Source organism: Hyaena hyaena, unplaced genomic scaffold, assembly GCF_003009895.1.
Source record: "Hyaena hyaena isolate Hyena2069 unplaced genomic scaffold, ASM300989v1 scaffold_196, whole genome shotgun sequence".
NCBI classification, from domain to species: Eukaryota; Metazoa; Chordata; class Mammalia; order Carnivora; family Hyaenidae; genus Hyaena; species Hyaena hyaena.
The window spans coordinates 1,123,363-1,140,870 of NW_024080828.1; the positions used below are offsets into that span (position 1 = coordinate 1,123,363).

Genomic DNA, 17,508 nt, shown 5'->3' on the forward strand with positions numbered 1-17,508 from the left:
AACCAGGAGTCCAATCAAATGAATCGGGTCCAGAAATGTCACAGATGAATTAGCAGACATTAACAATAAATCAGCTATGATAAATATACTCCATGTGCTTAAGAACATGATGTGAAAAATTAATTTTAGAAAAATTATCTTAAAAACACAAATCAAACTCTAGAGATGAAAAATAGAATGTCCAAAATGAGAAATGCACTGCATGTGATAAACAGTGGACTTGACATTGATGAAGAAAAGTGCACCAAACTTGAAGACAGAGACTTTATCCAAAATGAAAGAAGTAAAATAGAAGATTTTTAAAAAATGGAAGGGTATCTCTGACCTGTGGGACGATATTAAACAGTCTGAAATACATGTAACTGAAGTCCGGGAAGGGGGAGTCAGAAAAAAAAGTGAGGAAGTAATGGCCAAAAATGTTTTAAAAATGTGACAACAACTATAAACCAAAGGTCCAAGAAAGCTAAGGGGACTCCAAACAGAAAAGGAGATGACTAAAATTATACCAAGGCATAAAGAAATTGCCAGAATGAACAGTAATAATGAGCACTGTAAAAGCAGGCAGACAAAAGTGACACAAGATAAAAATGATCACAGACATCTCATCAGAAACTATGAAAGAGAGAAATTTTAAAGCACTGAAAGGAAAAAGCAAACAAAAAAAAGGGAAAACAAAGTTTTTCAACCTAGAATTCTCTTCTCACCACAAAATATCTTTCAAAGATTAAAGTAAAGATGCTTTCAGACATATAAATCTTGAGAGAATTCATTGCCCACAGACCTGTCCTATAAGACATGCTAAAGGCAGTTCTTCAGACAGAAGAAGAATGATACCAGAAGAAAAAAATTTGCTTATGAAATATGGAAGAAAAAAAGACACTGAAAGTGGTAAATGCATGGGTAAATATAAAAGACATTTTTCTTATTTTTCCAAATTTCTTTGTAAAGATAATTGAATGTTTAAAGCAAACTAATAATGATAAACTGTGGAGTTTATAATACCTATGGAAATAAAATGTACAAAAACAGTAACACAAGGTATGGTAGGAGAAAATGAAATTATTCTATAGTACGTTTCTTAAAATATTTGTAGTTTGATATACCACTATTTAAAAGTACAGGGGCGCCTGGGTGGCTCAGTCAGTTGAGCGTCTGACTTTGGCTCAGGTCATGATCTCACAGTTCGTGGGTTCGAGCCCCATATCGGGCTCTGTGCTGACAGCTAGCTTAGAGCCTGAAGGCTGCTTCAGATTCTGTGTCTCCCTCTCTCTCTGACCCTCCCCTGCTCATGCTGTCCCTATCTCTTTCTCAAAAATAAATAAAACATTAAAAATAAATAAATACATAAAAGTACAATGTGTTAGGTTAAAGATGCATATTGTAAACCTACTAAAAAGAATAACAACAACAAAAAAAGATATAGCCAATATACCAATAGTGGAGATAGAATAGTAGGAAAAAAATACTAAATGCCAAATAAGGTAAGAAAAGAGAATAAAGAAAAAAGAGGTGATGGGACAAAATAAGGAAAATAGCATAAAACATACCAAACATTATTAGTCATTAGGGAAATGCAAATGAAACTCATAATGACATATGTCCTACAACCTACTTTCTCAAAAGGCTAAAATTAAAAAGATTTACTTGCAATATCAACTTTTTGTGAAGAAGCAGACCACTAAAGCTCTCATATATTGCTGGTGAAAATACAGAATTTTATAGCCATTTTGGAAAGGAATTGGGCAGATTCTTATGAAGTTGATCAATCACTTGGCATACAACCAAGCAATTGAAATCCATACATTCACACAACGACTTGTATTCAAATGTTCATATGAGTTTTATTCACAATAGCCCCAGATTGGAAGCAATTACAATGTTCATCAATAGGTGAACGGATAAACAAACTGTGGTACCTCCGTACAATGAAATACTTCTCAACAATAAAAAGTAACAAACTCTTGGTATCTCTAATAATGTGGGCAAATCTCAAAAGCATTATGTTAAACCTGAGAAGCTAGATACAAGAGTCCTTACTGTATGTTTCCATCTACATAGAATTTTACAAAAAAGGAGGCAATCCATGGCAAAAGTAGCATAGCAATCGCTTGGCTTCAGTGGTGGAGTGGCGGGGCCGGGGCGGGGGGGCGCGGGGGGAACGTGGTGGAAATGGAATATACAAATTTATGCCAAAGAGGTCTTAGGAACATTTGAGAGGGGCAGAAAGAAGTCTTGATTGTCTTGGTCATTATAGTACTCTGTATATATTTGTCAAATCTTCTTAAGGTAGACATTTTATTTACTTTTTAAAACATTTTTAATGTTTATTCCTGAGAGAGAGAGTGAGAGAGAGAGAGAGAGTGCAAGTTGGGGAGTGGCTTTGTTAGTTTGTTTGTTAGGCTGTGAACGTGAAAAATTTCAAGACGAAGTGAGCTTGTTGTGGCCAATTGGCTAATTGTTCAACTTACTGATGGTCTGTGCTTGCTGGCCGACACATTATTGCCTTGGAGAAAAGTTACATGGGGAACCAGACTATAATGGACACGTTGCTGGGAGAACCCATGAAGGATATTTCAGCCAGGTGTGATGGAACATTCCAATTTAGCCAGCAGGAAAACAAACACACAAACACACGAACTAACACATTGGAATGGCTTGTCTTCTCCAGGATTTAGATCTCTCACTGGATAATGTTTAGCAAGCACTAATATTATTTTTAATTTGAGTTCCCATTTTCTGTGCCTCTTTTGCTGATCACTTTCTTTTTCCTTTGCTTTTGTGTATCAATATTGTCGTTTTGGCTGCTTGTTCAGCTCTAGGAACCATTGTCTCTTCAGGAAGGTTTTGCATGTGTCGAATCTCATCTGTTATCTTTTGCTGTTTAATAGTATTCAAAAGTTTTGGATTTTTTTTGTTTCTTTTGAATTAAAAATTTTTTTACATGTTTTGTTAGTTTTGAGAGAGAGAGAGACCGAACATGAGTGGGGCCGGGGCAGAGAGAGAGAGGGAGACACAGAATCTGAAGCAGACTCCAGGTGCTGAGCTGTCAGCACAGAGGTTGACGTGGGGCTTGACTCCACGAAATGTGAGATTAGGACCTGAGCTGAAGTTGGAGGCTTAATGGGCTGAGCCACCCAGGTGATCCAAACTGGACATTTTAAATGTGTACAGTTTATCGGGCATAAATTGTATCTCAACAAGGCTGGTTTTTAAAGTGGAATGAAAGAAATGGAAATAACATAGTGTGGATAATTTATCGTTCAGATGAATGTCAGCCCTTGGTCATGGCCGACAGGCATCTGAAACCCAGCAAGTGCTGTCCACTGCAGAGAAATCCTGAAGGCAGAGGCCCCATGAGAAACAAAAACATTAGTGTTCCTCATTTTTAAAGGCCTTCCATACCTTCTAAAGCAATGTGGTTTTTTTATTTTTTTATTTTTTAAGTTTATTTACTTATTTTGAGAGAGAACAAGAGTGTGTGAGGGAGGGGCTGAAAGAGAGGGAGAGGGAGAGAGAATCTCAAGCAGGCTCCACACTGTCAGGGCAGAGACTGATGTAGGGTTCGAACCCACAAACTATGAGATCATGACCTGAGCCAAAGTCGGACGCTTAACTGGCTAAGCCACCCAGACACCCCAATATAAACCCCAGTGTTTTGATTCTGGTTTTGTTTCAATAACTATTCAGTACTGCCACGAATATATTAATCTATAAACTCTTTGAGAAGAAGGACAACTCTGTCAAGTCACATTCTTCCCATAAAAGTATATAAAAAGAATCAAATTGTTCGTTGAAGTGACCAAATAAACAATTGGAATGAATTTCTATGATAATTTAAAATTCCAACACATCTGTATATATTCTTTGTCTCTTATAGGAGATGTTATCCATTCATCTTTAAATATAGTAAAACATCATCCATATGAGCATCATGGGTTTATAATTTTGAAGAGTTTGAACAAACAGAGCCGGGGGTTATCTTTGCATTGTTGGGGGTAAAAAGCACATGGCCAAACAATAGCGTAGACACATTTCAATGATTTCCATCCTCACTTTGCATGTCATTTCAGAGTTTACAAGTGTCCTTCACAAGCAGTCATTCATTTGTGCCATTTAGGAGCACTACGTTAACAATAGGCAGTTTCTAGCTATAAACAACAGAATCTATTCATGCACTGAAGAAAAATTTCTAAGGGCTTTTCTAGTTAATAGAGAGAAAGATAAACATGATTACATTTTAAATTACAATTCAGAATTATCATCATTTTTACAGATGGTTAGTCTGCATTTCAAGGGATTTCTTCATAATATACTGATGTTCTGAACTGACTATCAGCCCTCCTCCTGGAAATTCTCCTTTCCCTTAGCTTCTGTGACTTTCTTCTCTCCAGAACCTCCTCTTCTCCCTTTTACCCATTCTTTCTGTTTCTTCCATGGGCTTATCTCCTCTACTCACCACTAAACAGGGCATCTGTCCAGGGTTCCGTTATCAACTCTCTGATTGCCTTGATATTTCATATACTTTTCTTGGGAAGTCATGTGATTCTAGAAACTTCATCTCCCAGATATTGCCAGAATCTCTATCACCAACACCCACCCTCTTCCTGAGCACCAGAAAATACTTTGCAGATAATCAAGTCATTCCCCCAAACAAATCTCCCCCAACCCCCCCAGTATTTTACTTATTGGAATTTCCTTCTACTCAGTTGGCCAAGCCAGAAACACAAGAGTTACTTTTGATCCCCTCCTCTCCCTCATCTTCCCACATTCAGTCTCACCAAGTACCAGTATTTCTACATTCCAGATGCTTTGGGAATCCTTCCTTTCTATGCCAGATGCAAACCTCATGGACCTCATAAAATTCCTTCAGATGCTTCCTTCCTTCCTATGGTCCCAACGGCATCCCAGCCCCCAACCAATCACTTGACCTTGAAGGGCCAAGCACACAGCAGAGTCAATCATCTGCAAGCCCAGAGTGTTAGGATCTCTGCCACTTCCAGACCTGGTGGAACACCAGACAGTGGACGGTGGGATCTGACATCTCACCATGATGCCCTGTTGCAGGGGCTACAACCCAACTCAGTACTGTATTGTGCTAACTCTCCGTGGGGTGAAAACAGAACAGGAGGGATCCAGGCAGATAAATTTGCCTTCCTTCATCTCTTCGTGGGTTACCTCAAGGCACAGATTTTCCTCGTGTGTTGTCTGGAGAAGTTTAACATTCTGAACAACACACCTGCCAATTGATCTACTTTGTCCCTTCATAGCTTATTGAAAATGGTAGCCATCACGTTATCACTTGTCAGCCCTTCCCATCTAACCATCATGGTAATTCATCACTACATATTATATAGAGCCTGGCATGTAATATGCACTCAATAATGGAAGCTATTAGTATACTACCATTATGTCACCAAAATAGACAATGCTATTGTTCTTTTCATTTCTTATGAAGCCAGAACATTGTCTTAAAAACTACATTCATTGTGTGGTAATTAATTTGTATCTATTTTATTAAACATAGAACAAATATAACTTTCATAGAAAATGTTTTTCATAGAAAAAGTTTTTTATAGAAGAAAAGATTTTCAGAGAAAAAGTCTTTCATAGAACAAAAGTTTTTCAGAGAAAAAGATTTTCATAGAAAAACAGCTTTTCAGAGAAAAAGTTTTTCACAGAAGAAAAGTTTTTCAGAGAAAAAGTTTCTCAAAGAACAAAGTTTTTCAGAGAAAAAGTTTCTCATAGAACAAAGTTTTTCAGAGAAAAAGTTTCTCATAGAACAAAGTTTTTCAGAGAAAAAGTTTTTCATAGAAGAAAACTTTTTCAGAAAAACGTTTTTCATAGAAAGAAAGCTTTTCAGAGAAAAACTTTTTCATAGAAAAAAAGTTTTTCAGAGAGAATTTTTCATAGAAGAAAAGGTTTTCAGAGAAAACGTTTTTCATAGAACAAAAGTTTTTCAGAAAATGTTTTTCATAGAAAAAAGTTTTTCGTAGGAAAAAAGTTTTTCATAGAAAAAGTTTCTCATAAAAGAAATGATTTTCAGAGAAAAAGTTTTTCATAGACAAAAAGTTTTTCAGAGAAAAAAGTTTTTCAGAGAAAAAAAGTTTTTCAGAGAAAAAGTTTTTCATAGAATAAAAGTTTTTCAGAGAAAAATGTTTTTCATAGGAGAAAAGATTTTCAGAGAAAAACTTCTTTCATGGAAGAAGAAAATCAGATGTCTACAGTCATTTATTTGTGGTGGGATTCTTTGTTTTTGTGGTTTTTTAATGTATTATATTTTTCTAAAAGATATACATTTCCTGCAACAACATATAGTCCACACATAAGATCAAATGATTAAATTTTAAAACATCCGTTGCTATGAAAGCAGTAAGATTAATACATAATAAATAATAGCATGAATAAATAGCAGGGATAAACAATTCCAATCTTACTTGTTTAATGAACGGTTGGCATTTAGGAGAGCTTGGGCAACCTTATTGTACGTTTCTGTAAGAATTGTTAGATCTAAAATGAGTCTGCAAACATCATAACCATCAAAGTCACCTGAGGAGATTTTGGACCCCAGATGGGAAGATACTAAAGAGGCTGAGGTCGATCATCTTAATAAAATTTAATCTCTGCCCTTCTTAATGGAACACCAACCCCACCTGTTAAAAGCAAATATCCATTTCTGGGCCATTTCTAACAGTTTCTTTAAGAAATGCACGCAGAGCCTCAAAGGAACTGGTTGCTTTTGTTTTCATTTTCTGGAAACATTGACCTACTTTGATAATGATATTCCTAAAACTGTCCAGATGTTTGAAGTCAATACAGCAACTAAGCTTATTAAATAGGATTCTGCTCACATTCTCCAGATACAAGCCTTAAGCTTGGTGATTTTTAACAGATCATCTCTAAGGGAGATCTCTGTCTCCACCTTCCATTCTAAGATTCAGTAAGTCAGCTGAAGAAATGACCAAGACCAAGGCCCATCTGGATTAAAAGTTCTATGCTGAAAAGCAAATGTGTATTTCCAGGTTTTTCCTTATTTGAAAAGTCTACCAGTTTGTCTTTGGGGGACTGAAATGAGGCTAAAAAAGATCCCATGTAAACCTTCGTAAACATCACAGAATGACAGCCAAACACGCCACACGTTATCTCCAGGGCAGTGAAAATGCACTCGTGACAAATCCCAGCAACCAAAAATGTGTTTCATCGCATTGCTCACCCTTCCACATGCGTACCTCTTAGGAGGGGGTTATGTCTCTTTTCTTCACCTTCTCTGCCTTAATTCTCTTTCCTTTTCAACTTTACTTAAATTGGAACTGTATTTAATTCACAAACGGCAGCAAAAATGGTGTCCTTCACCAAGCTGCCCCCCTCACCAGTCTGACAAGAAGTCACTGCTGGGGAACAGAACCCCAGTTTCCATTGTTGCTCTGGTTCTCAGTGTATCCTGTCTCCCCGAAGGAAATAAGTTCAAGCACTTATTAGTTGGTGAAAGCATATGTCCGTTAAAAAAATAATGAGCCCTTTCCAATTTCTCCAGACACAAAATGACACTGACCACAAAAATATAGAAAGGGGAAGCCCCAAAGAGGGAACAAAAATTATGGGGAGAGGTGGAAACTACAGTTTCTGATCTCTAAGAAAGGTAGAATATTCTAGAACCAGGTCTTTATTTTGAAATACCTTTCTTGGGTGGCATCCTGGTGGTGTCCTGTCAGAATGTCTCAGCGGCCGGCCGACTTGAAGAAGGATGACACGCTGAAGGGACAGACGACCCAGGTGTGGTCCAGCACATCCACACACTTGTGCCTGTCGCTGAAAGCGCTCCCTGGTGCCATTTCACAGTCTGAAACATAAGAAGGTACTAATTTCCTCGCCATTAAATTTTCATGAATGTTTAGTTTGCCATTTAAGGATGGAGTACGCAGGTCAAAAGGGCTGTATTTGGGGCTCGTGTCTGAAATAAAACTAAACTAATCATGTGAGTTGTATTCAAAGCAAATCTGGCTTCATCCCAGTATGTATCCGCTTGCCTGGCTTGTCTCCAATGCCTTCCGTTCCAGGACTTTATTGGAATTACAAATACAGAGGCCAGTGGACTCTTAGAAAGGTGAGAAATACTGACCACCAGCTGTACTTGGTAAATTAAATGAGTAAATAAACAAGATACGCCTACGTCAGGAGTTCAGGTTTAAGTGCAAAGCTATAGAGCATTCAAGTTAGCAATCAGTCTCCAGTGTGAGGAAGCCTGGAGACATTGTATTTATTTTCTCATGTTTTCCTGAATAAAACTGGCTGTAAGAGGAAGCTGCTACTTTCTGGGCACTATTTTAAAACTTATCTCTATCAAAACTTCTCAGAGAAAGGTGGTCATCTTTGTTTTAGTATGATAAGAAAGATTTCCATCATTGAGAAGAAAGAAAGGGACAAAAAGGTACTGTAATTTAATGTTGCAAAACAGGCTGCTTTTTTGAGAGCGAAGAAAGACACTGGCATTCTCTGGTTACTTTGGTGATCGCCACTGACCTTGGCAAGAGAAAGCACTGTTTTGAAATGGATCCTGGTGGCACACTTACACTAGAGTAACTTGCGGCTTCGCAAATGGATTTGTGCACAGATCTGACCCTGTGAGCAGCTGAGGACTAGTACATAGATTCTAGCCAAAGTAGTGTGAAGCACACTCAAAACTACGGTTTAAAACAAAGCTCTGTATGGACGATTCACCCAGTTTTTCCCTATCCAGATACTGTGTCTTCACTGCAACAGTAAGATAAGATAGAGCTGATACAAGCACTTATATTGAAAGATGCCCTGAGTGGTTCTTCAACTTGGGAATTTATAAAGACATTAAGAAATTTTATTGTAGGGGTGCCTGGGTGGCTCAGTCGGTTGGGCATCTGACTTCACCTCAGGTCATGAACTCGAGGTTCATGAGTTCGAGCCCCATGTCGGGCTCCCTGCTGACAGCTCAGAGCCTGCAGCCTGCTTCAGTTCTGTCTCCCTCTCTCTCTGCCTCTCCCCCACTCCCACTCTGTGTGTGTGTGTGTGTGTGTGTGTGTGTGTGTCTCTCTCTCTCTCAAAAATAAATAAAAATTAAGAAAAGAAATTTCACTGTAAATCATTGGACATATAACCTTGAGTGAAAACAATATGTAATTTAAGTTATAGTAAATATGAATATATGAATAATTTTAAACACTTCCTAATAAAAACCATCATAAAGTTACAAGTAAATTAATAAGATTTTCTGAAAGCCTTGTATACACAAAATTATAAAAAAAATTAAACAAAATGTTAAAGACAAAAATCACAACATTAAAAATAGATGGATTCAACTACTTTCAAATAAACAAAACTTCTATTCATCAAAAGGTGTGTCATAGAAACTAGATTTACATTTCACACAACACTTCACAAGAGTATAAAAAACAAAGAACCTCTACCTTTCAACAAAAAGACACACACCCCAAAAGGGGAAAAAAGAAAAAAGACAAAAGATTTGAACAAATATCCTGCACAGAAAGATATAAAATGGGCTGTTACCCAAGAAAAATGCACAGAAACGTGAACAGTCATTTCACAAACGAAGGAAACGTACAGCCAATTGACATATGAAGAAAGACCCAATCTTATCATAGGAAACATGAATCAAGACCACCAACGGTGTGGGTATATTCGTCCAAAACCTCAGAGTTCCCTTGGGGTGAACTTGAAACTGGCCTCTGACCAGAGAGCAGAAGGAAACACCGAAGAAAGGGATGGGCCACTACTGTTTGGTAGGTGGCAGATTTTTTTGCTTTTTTTAAGATTTTTTAAAATTTATTAATTTGAGAGAGGAGAGAGACAGAGAGAGAGAGAGAGAGAGAAAATCTCAAGCAGGCTCCACAAGAAGCGCAGAGCCCTGGGGGGGTTGGGGGCGGGGGAGGCTGAGATCATGACCTGAGCTGAAATCGAGAGTCCGGATGCTTACCAGACTCAGCCACCCAGGCACCCCAGGTGGCAGTTTTAACAAAGGTAGGAACGTACTTACTTACAAGGCTTGTCCTCGGCCACCGCAAGCCAAGTGGGTCTCTCCACGTACCTGCCGGAATCCTCACAGCTGACATGGAGGCCTTAATGTGGTTCGAGTTGTCTCAACAACACATTGCCCCTCAAGGCTGCATCCTTGAAAATGGCTCCAGCTATGGGCACAGCAGGCAGAGTGTACATTGCAATGATGGGGTGGGAGGGCTCTGATTCCCTGGGGCCAGCTGGAAGTCCTACTGGCAGTCACGTCCTCTCCCTGACCGCCTCCAACCCTCCACTGCTGGTGACCGGCTCCTGCAATCTTCCACATTTACCCTCTTTCACAATATGCCCTGAACAATTAGCCAGCGTTTCGTTAGCCTGGAGGGGATTCAACTGATGGCTGATGATACTGGAGGCAGATACCACAGCAACAATACAGGCACATTCAAGGCCCCCGGGGGTGCTCAGTCGGTTAAGTGTCTGACATCGGTTCAGGTCATGATCTCAAGACTTGGGGTTTCGAGACCCACATCAGGCTTTGTGCTGACAGCTCAGAGCCTGGAGCCTGCTTTGGGTTCTGTGTCTTCCTCTTTCTCTCTGCCTCCCCCACACTTGAACTCTGTCTCTCTCAAAAATAAATCAGCATTAAAAAATTTTTTTAATATAGGCACATGCAAGAGAAAACAGAGATTAAGACACTGATTCCCAAAATAAGTAGCAATTTTTTTTTCACCAAGAGCCCCATGATCTAAACTGCTGATTTATTAAGTCCCCTAGACTGGCGGCCGGATCATTCAGAATGTTCATTTGTATCCTCATGTGTTTTAATAAAGATGGTACGGGGCTCCTGGGTGGCTCAGTCAGTTGAGTCTCACTCTTGATTTTGGCTCAGGTCATGATCTCGTGGTTCTTCTGACAGCTCAGAGCCTGCTTGGGATTCTCTCTCTCTCTCCTTCCTGCCCCTCCTCTACACGTGTTTGCACACACTCTCTCTCCCTCAAAATAAATAAAAAGTGTTTAAAAAAAAAAAGATGATACATTAGCAGATTCATCAGCTCTGGCCACACAACATTTTGCTTGGTCCATGGCCCAGGGTTTCCATGTGAGGTAGTATTAAATGTCCAAGGCTGTCCTATTTCAGAGGACAGCTTTTCTCATTAGAGACATTTCAGAGTTCAGTAAGGATGGGCTTTGCCAGCTATTATTTAAGGCTTGCTGGGTGAATTTATTAAGGGCTTCTGTGTGTTTACCATGTTCTCCAGGTCAATATAGGGAATAAAGATGGCGGCCAGATGGCAATACCAGTGGAAAACAGAATATCTCCACTTGGCCTTGAGGAGAGGGAAGTTGGCAACTTTTGTTATTGTCAAATGGATTTTCCCTTGTGTCCAGGGAAAATGCAGGGTGCAGCAGCACAACCACCCAGTTGAAAACCATGGCCAAAGATTTGTGCCACACAACCCCTGGGACTGATCCAGGACTACCCAGTAAATCCCTGAGCAGTGTGACCAGTCAGTACGAAACCAGCCAATATCCTTTAATGTTAGAGAATGACTGTATGGTTCTGGTGATATTCATCCTATATCCTAAATGTGTTGGTTCTGTTTAGAGTGGGTTTTCTATTCTCACATAACGGTGCATGAGTGCTCAAATGTTCCATACCCAGGGTAAGCCACGTGAACCCATCCTAAATTTGCGTGTGGCCACCTTTGGCTCTGATGGTGGTATTTTTAGGATCCCTCTGATGAATGGTATGATAGGCTCCCTGCGTAGCCTGATTGAGAGAAAAAGAATAGCCATGCCCAAAGCTATTAATAGTGTGTGCCACAAGTCAGGTTTTGGGGTCAGTCTGACTAATATTATGAATTAAGAGTGCCAATCCTAGCTTGCTCTCTCTTAATGCATTTTGTTAGTGCCTTCCAATTCCCAGCTTGGAGGGGTGGTGTCCACCATAGCAGTCCTGAAGAGCTAGAGAGAGGCACCTGCCCACATATCCAGCAGTTAGACTGACTCCTTTGGCTGGCACACAAGTGGGCCCATTATAGAAAGATATTTCCAACAGATGCCCATGATTGGATACCACAGGGGCAGCAGAAGTTTAAGATCAAAAAGATAATTAGTACAAACTTGTATGAGAAGGTCTTTCCCTTCTATAAGAATTACACTGGTGGAGAGCATCAGGGTGGCTCAGTTGATTACGTGGCTGACTCTTGATTTCAGAGCGCAGGTCGTGATCTCATGGTTTGTGAGTTGGAGCCTTGAGTCAGGCTCTGCACTGATAGCATGGAGCCTGCTTGGGATTCTCTCTCTCTCTCTCTCTCTGTCCCTGTCCCTTCCCAGTTTCTGCATGTGCTCTCTCTGTCTCTGTCTCTCAAAATAAATAAATAAACATTAAAAAAAAAAAAAAAAGAATGACACTTGAGGCCTGGTCTGTAGAGGTCAATGTGGCTTGCAGCTTTAGGAACTTGACCTGGTTGTTCACACCATCCATGCTGGCCATAGAAGGCAGCACTGTCAGGCAAAAGGGGGTGGATTGGGGGTGGGATATGCCAGACTAGGATCCCCATCCTTTCCCCTCCTTCAGGGGTACATGCTGTACTCCAGGTCACATGCGTTTCAACAGGTCCAGCTTGCAGCAAGACAACAGGATCCCAGTAGAGACTGAGTTACTCTTCCTCACCCAGAGGTATGGACTAACTCACCGATCCAGGCGGGATGTCCCATTGCAGATTCTGGTAGATAACATCGCTCTCTGGCGTGAGGGAGCTTGGTGTTTTCAGCAGCATGGAATGTTGATCCGCAGTGAGAGTCAGTGCAATGGCTGTCCCCTGCAACTTCCATACATTTAACATATTGGGTGTTTAAAAATAAGTAAGTAAATACATACATACATACATACATACATGCATACATACATAAAAATGAAATGTTGGGTGTTTCCGCAGGTGTCTCCAGTGTGGTATACAGGACAACAGAACCTACTAGTTGGTCATTCAAATGTATCAAAACCTGGGATAATATGTTAGCTTGCCTAGCCAAGGTGGTTTTACCTATTAGAAAGTTAATCTGCTGCTTTCACATTACTTTTCCTTTCTACCAAACCTGCTACCTGGGGTTACAGGAGCGATGGGATCTTTGTTCAACGTCATGTTCTTTTGCCCAGTCTTGCACATCATGACCCTTAATATGTAACCCCCGATCGCTGTTTATTCAGCAAGGATGTCCATACGTGGTACTCTGTTTCTTGGATCCCCTTGTGGTGGCAGTCTGGTTTGCATGGCAACACGGGAGAGCTTGGCTTAGGCCAAATGAGGCATCCTTGCAAAGGCTTCATTTGGAGACTGGGGGCCAAAATCAAATAATCAATTTACCAACCCCTCACTGGTTGAGAACTCCAGTAGAGGACCCCCAGACTCCTTTGGTAGTTGCCTTGGGCATTGTTCAGAACTCATGGGACATGCTGTTACTGCATTGACCAAGTCATGAGTTTCAAGGGCAAGCAAGCATCCTTGGCAATATGGCCTCCCACCAGGGCACCACAGTGGCTGCTGTTTCTATGTACCCAGCCCACTATATCTACTGCAGGGTTAGTTGCTGTGACTTATGCCAAGGCTAAGGCATCAACTGCCTCATTGCCAGGGTGTGTCAGTTCCTGAGAAGCCAGAATATGGAAAACAGTATTGTTCAAGCCACAGGGTTATTCATTTTAAAACAGCCCAACTATGAATGAAAAGGGTTAATGGTCAGGGTACATGAGTAATCAATCACCTGCCCAACGGGCTCGCAGTCCAGCCCATTGGCAGCCGGGCGTGATTCATTCCTGTTTCCATCCAGATGGTGTCAGTGTTGGGCTGAAAGTAACTGCAGTACACGTGGGTGGGTCTGACCCATCTGTGTAACTGGCACCAGTGGGAATTTCCCTCGTTGCCTCTCTGCGGGGGGCCATAGCAACAGACAGAGGAGCATCTGGAGGATCTACACACTCAACAGGGCCCAGGAGTGCCCAAATCTCTAGAGAAGGTGGACTGGTAGACAGGGTGGCCCTCTTCTGCCAATAGGTGTGCTGCCTAACCAAAGTGGGAGTTTGAGCAACATAATCTCAATCCATCCCTTAATAGGAAGAAAGTTCTTACCGTGACCGGCTGTTGCTCCCGTAGAGGCTTCAGCTGGAAGAGTGCTATGTACACGGCGAGGCGCTGGGCACTGTGAGAGGTTTCTGCCCCTTCCAAAGCTGGGACCGAAATCCTCGGGGCGCTCTCTCCTTCTGTTGGCTCTGACACAGTGCCTTCTGGAGTCACAGATACAATGTTGGACACAGCTGTGTTGATGGGGTCATCGCCTTGCTCAATCTGGGTAGTCCATAGGCAACTGCCATGAACCATCTGGCTATTTTTACCCGCCATACTGGACTATTGAAAACACTGTGGAAAGGGCGTACAATACCCATCCAGTGCAGTTCTCAGATACTTTCTCTTATTCCTATTCTCCAGACAATTTCTATTTCTTGACAGTTACCACTCTCCACTGTGGTTCCCAGTTGGTGTTCCCCTTCAGTAATGGTTTGATTACTCTTACCCAGAGGCAGAGTTCACTGATAGAAGTTTGCAGAGTATCATGACCTTCTAGTATGTCAATGCACAATATGTTCTCTGGTATTGGAGAGATAAAAAACCTGTATTCTCATGGAAGAGAACACCCAACTTGCAGTGCCATAGGGACTTTCCTGACCATAGTTTTTACCCTGTTTTTGAAGGCCCTTATTAGGCCATGCTCACTACAGGAATGAAAGCCAAGATACCCCAGTCCACCCCCAGTACCTGCTATGGGACACAGCTACCTGTGCTGAAGCCAGTCATAAGACAGGACATTTATGATGTTGGGAGTCCATTGCTGATCTGGGGGAACTGACAAATGTAGGGAATGGGTAGAGGCCGTGGGAAAGACCCAAGACAGAGAGGGAACTCAAGAAGCCAAGAGCTTCCCAATCATCTGGAACAGAAGAGAGAAATCAGAAATAGACCCACACATATATGGTCAAAGGATTTTGAACAAAGGTGCAAAGACAGTTCGGTGGAGAAACAATAGTCTTTTCAATAAATGACATTGGAACAATTGGATATGCATATATTAAAAAAAGAATTTCAATCTACATCTGACACCATATACAAAAATTAACTCAAAATGGACCATAGACCCAGTGTAACATCTGAAAATATAAAAAGCCTAGAGAAAAACACAGAAGGCTATGGATTAGGCAGAATTTTTTTGACATAACACCAAATGTTCAGTCCGTAAAAGCACAGATCTATAAATTGGACTTTACTAAAACTGTAACTGTCTGCTTTTTCAAAAGACCCCGTTAAGACAATGAAAAGATGATCACAGACTAGGAGGGAAATTTGCAAATCATATCTCTGAAAAAGGATTCATAATCAGAAGACATAACAGAATATTTATAACAACTCTCAAAAGTTATTAATAAGAAAACAACCCAACAAAAAACTTGCAAAAGACTTAAATGGGTATTTCACCAAAGAAGACGATGATTGATGGCAAATAAAGTACAAGAGGAGACACTCGACATCATTAGTCATTAGAGAAATGCAATTAAAACTAGTGAGATACCGTTACACAATTACTAAAATGGTTACAATTTTTAAACCCGGTGATACCAAGGGCTGGGTGAGGAAGAAACAGGATGCTTGTACACAGCTGGTGGGAGTGTGAAATGGTGCATGCTTTGGAACAGTCTGGCATCATCTTAACTTACAGCTATTCCACTCTAAGATATTTACCGGAGAGAAACGAAAGCGTATGTCCTTAGTAAGACTTTTATATGAATGTTTACAGCCACCCAAACCGGAAATGACCCACATGTCCATCAACAACTGAATAGAGAAATTGCAATGGATCCTTGTGATGGAAGGCTACTAGGCAATGATAAAGAATAAACTGTGGCTACACACAACGTGTATGAACCTCAAAATGATCATGCTGAGTGAAAGAAGCTCGACAGAAAAAGAGCAGCTGCTGTATTATTTCGCTTACATGAAATTCTAGAAAATGCAGTGACAGTGGTGAGAGGGTGTTCATCCATCTAGGTTTTCAAGTTGTACAAGTATATGCAGTTTATTGTATATCGATTTCATCCCAAAAAAGCTCTCAAAATAAAAGCCACGTATAGGTCAATAATGTTGGTGTGTTATAAAACAAATACCAAGATTAATCCACTTTTGTATAATTGATATCCAGACGGAGAGAGAGAAAGGAAGAAGGAAAGAGAAAATGGAGAGTAGAAGGAAGAAAGAAGAGAGGGAAGGAAGGAAAGAAGGAAGCAAGGAAAGAAGGAAGGAAGGAAGGAAAAATGCCTTTGGGAATTAGATAAAAATCGCCCAAATACATAGAACAACATAGATAAATCTCAAATGTTTTCTGTTAAGTGATCCATTAATATGACATTCTTCAAGAGGCAAAACTATAAAGACAGAAAACATACCAGTGGTTTTTAGAAGCTGGAGACACTGACCACAAAGAGGCACAGGGAACTTTTGGGGGTGATGAGCCTATCCTTTATCTTGCTTGTGGCAATTGTTACACAAATGTATGATGTGTTTGTCAACACTCAGAACTATACACATAAGATAAAAGGGTGAATTTAATTATATATGAATTATATCTCAATAGATCTGACTAAAAAGAAAAATTCGCAACTGACATCTCTTGGGTTAACTTTCAGCTGCAGTTATTTTTCTCTGCCCTTGGTGAGGCTTTTTAAAAAATGAAATTAATTGACAACAGATAAAGAACATTTTGTGTAATTTTTTAGATTTCTAACTTTTCTCTGAAAAGATTTGACCACACAGTGACCACATATCACTTGGCACTCACCCTCTGTAGTGAGTAGGCATCTTTTTCTCTGCAGTCATGAGTCTATTCCTATCTGGTGGCTTTACTTCTTATGGCAGATTATCTGCCCAATCTCTGGAGACAACCGAGTTTGAACCCCTGCCTTAAACTCATTTCAACAAACATTTTATCAGCATGATCTGTTACCCAACCCTGAATAAACTTGTCTATAGGAATGGAACAGGGAAAACATGGGTTCGTAAAAGACCCAGAGAGACTTAGACTGATAGGTTCCTACAGTCAATACATAGATCACAAGAACATGGAGGAGAGGATTTGCAACCTAAGGCTGGTGTCTAGAAAATTATTGCTGAGAATTTGGTCTAAAGGAAACAAAAATATAACTGAAACGTGTGTTATTTCATCTACCTCATGAGGACATTAACCACAAGAATCTAAAAGTAGGGATCTTGGAATCTAAAAGTAAGCATATTTTTATTTTCAAAAGTGGGCATAGTGTCTCATACATAATAAGCAGTTCATAACTGTTAGTTGGAAGGGAAATTAAAGAGACTAATAGATGAAAGACCCAAGCAGGGTCAACTGCACGGGAGCTTGGTTTAATTTTCTAATCTTGCCATCTTGAAATTCTTAGTAATTTTG

General features: G+C 40.2%; 1 protein-coding gene across 8 annotated transcripts in view; it reads right to left on the reverse strand.

The window, feature by feature from the left end:
* The window catches only part of TMC1 (transmembrane channel like 1), a 139,946-nt gene extending 129,679 nt beyond the window's left edge, over positions 1-10,267 (reverse strand). For 6 of the 8 annotated variants that reach the window (XM_039241581.1, XM_039241579.1, XM_039241578.1 and 3 more), the window contains exons 1-2: positions 10,022-10,267; positions 7,675-7,837 (exon numbers count right to left, since the gene is read on the reverse strand). In XM_039241581.1, coding sequence (XP_039097512.1) covers positions 7,675-7,690 — 16 coding nt within the window. In that variant the 5' untranslated portion in view covers positions 7,691-7,837; positions 10,022-10,267. The remainder of the gene's footprint in view (positions 1-7,674; positions 7,838-10,021) is intronic. The other 2 variants (XR_005530115.1, XM_039241576.1) reach the window with 2 other exon arrangements.
* Positions 10,268-17,508: the final 7,241 nt, after the last annotated feature.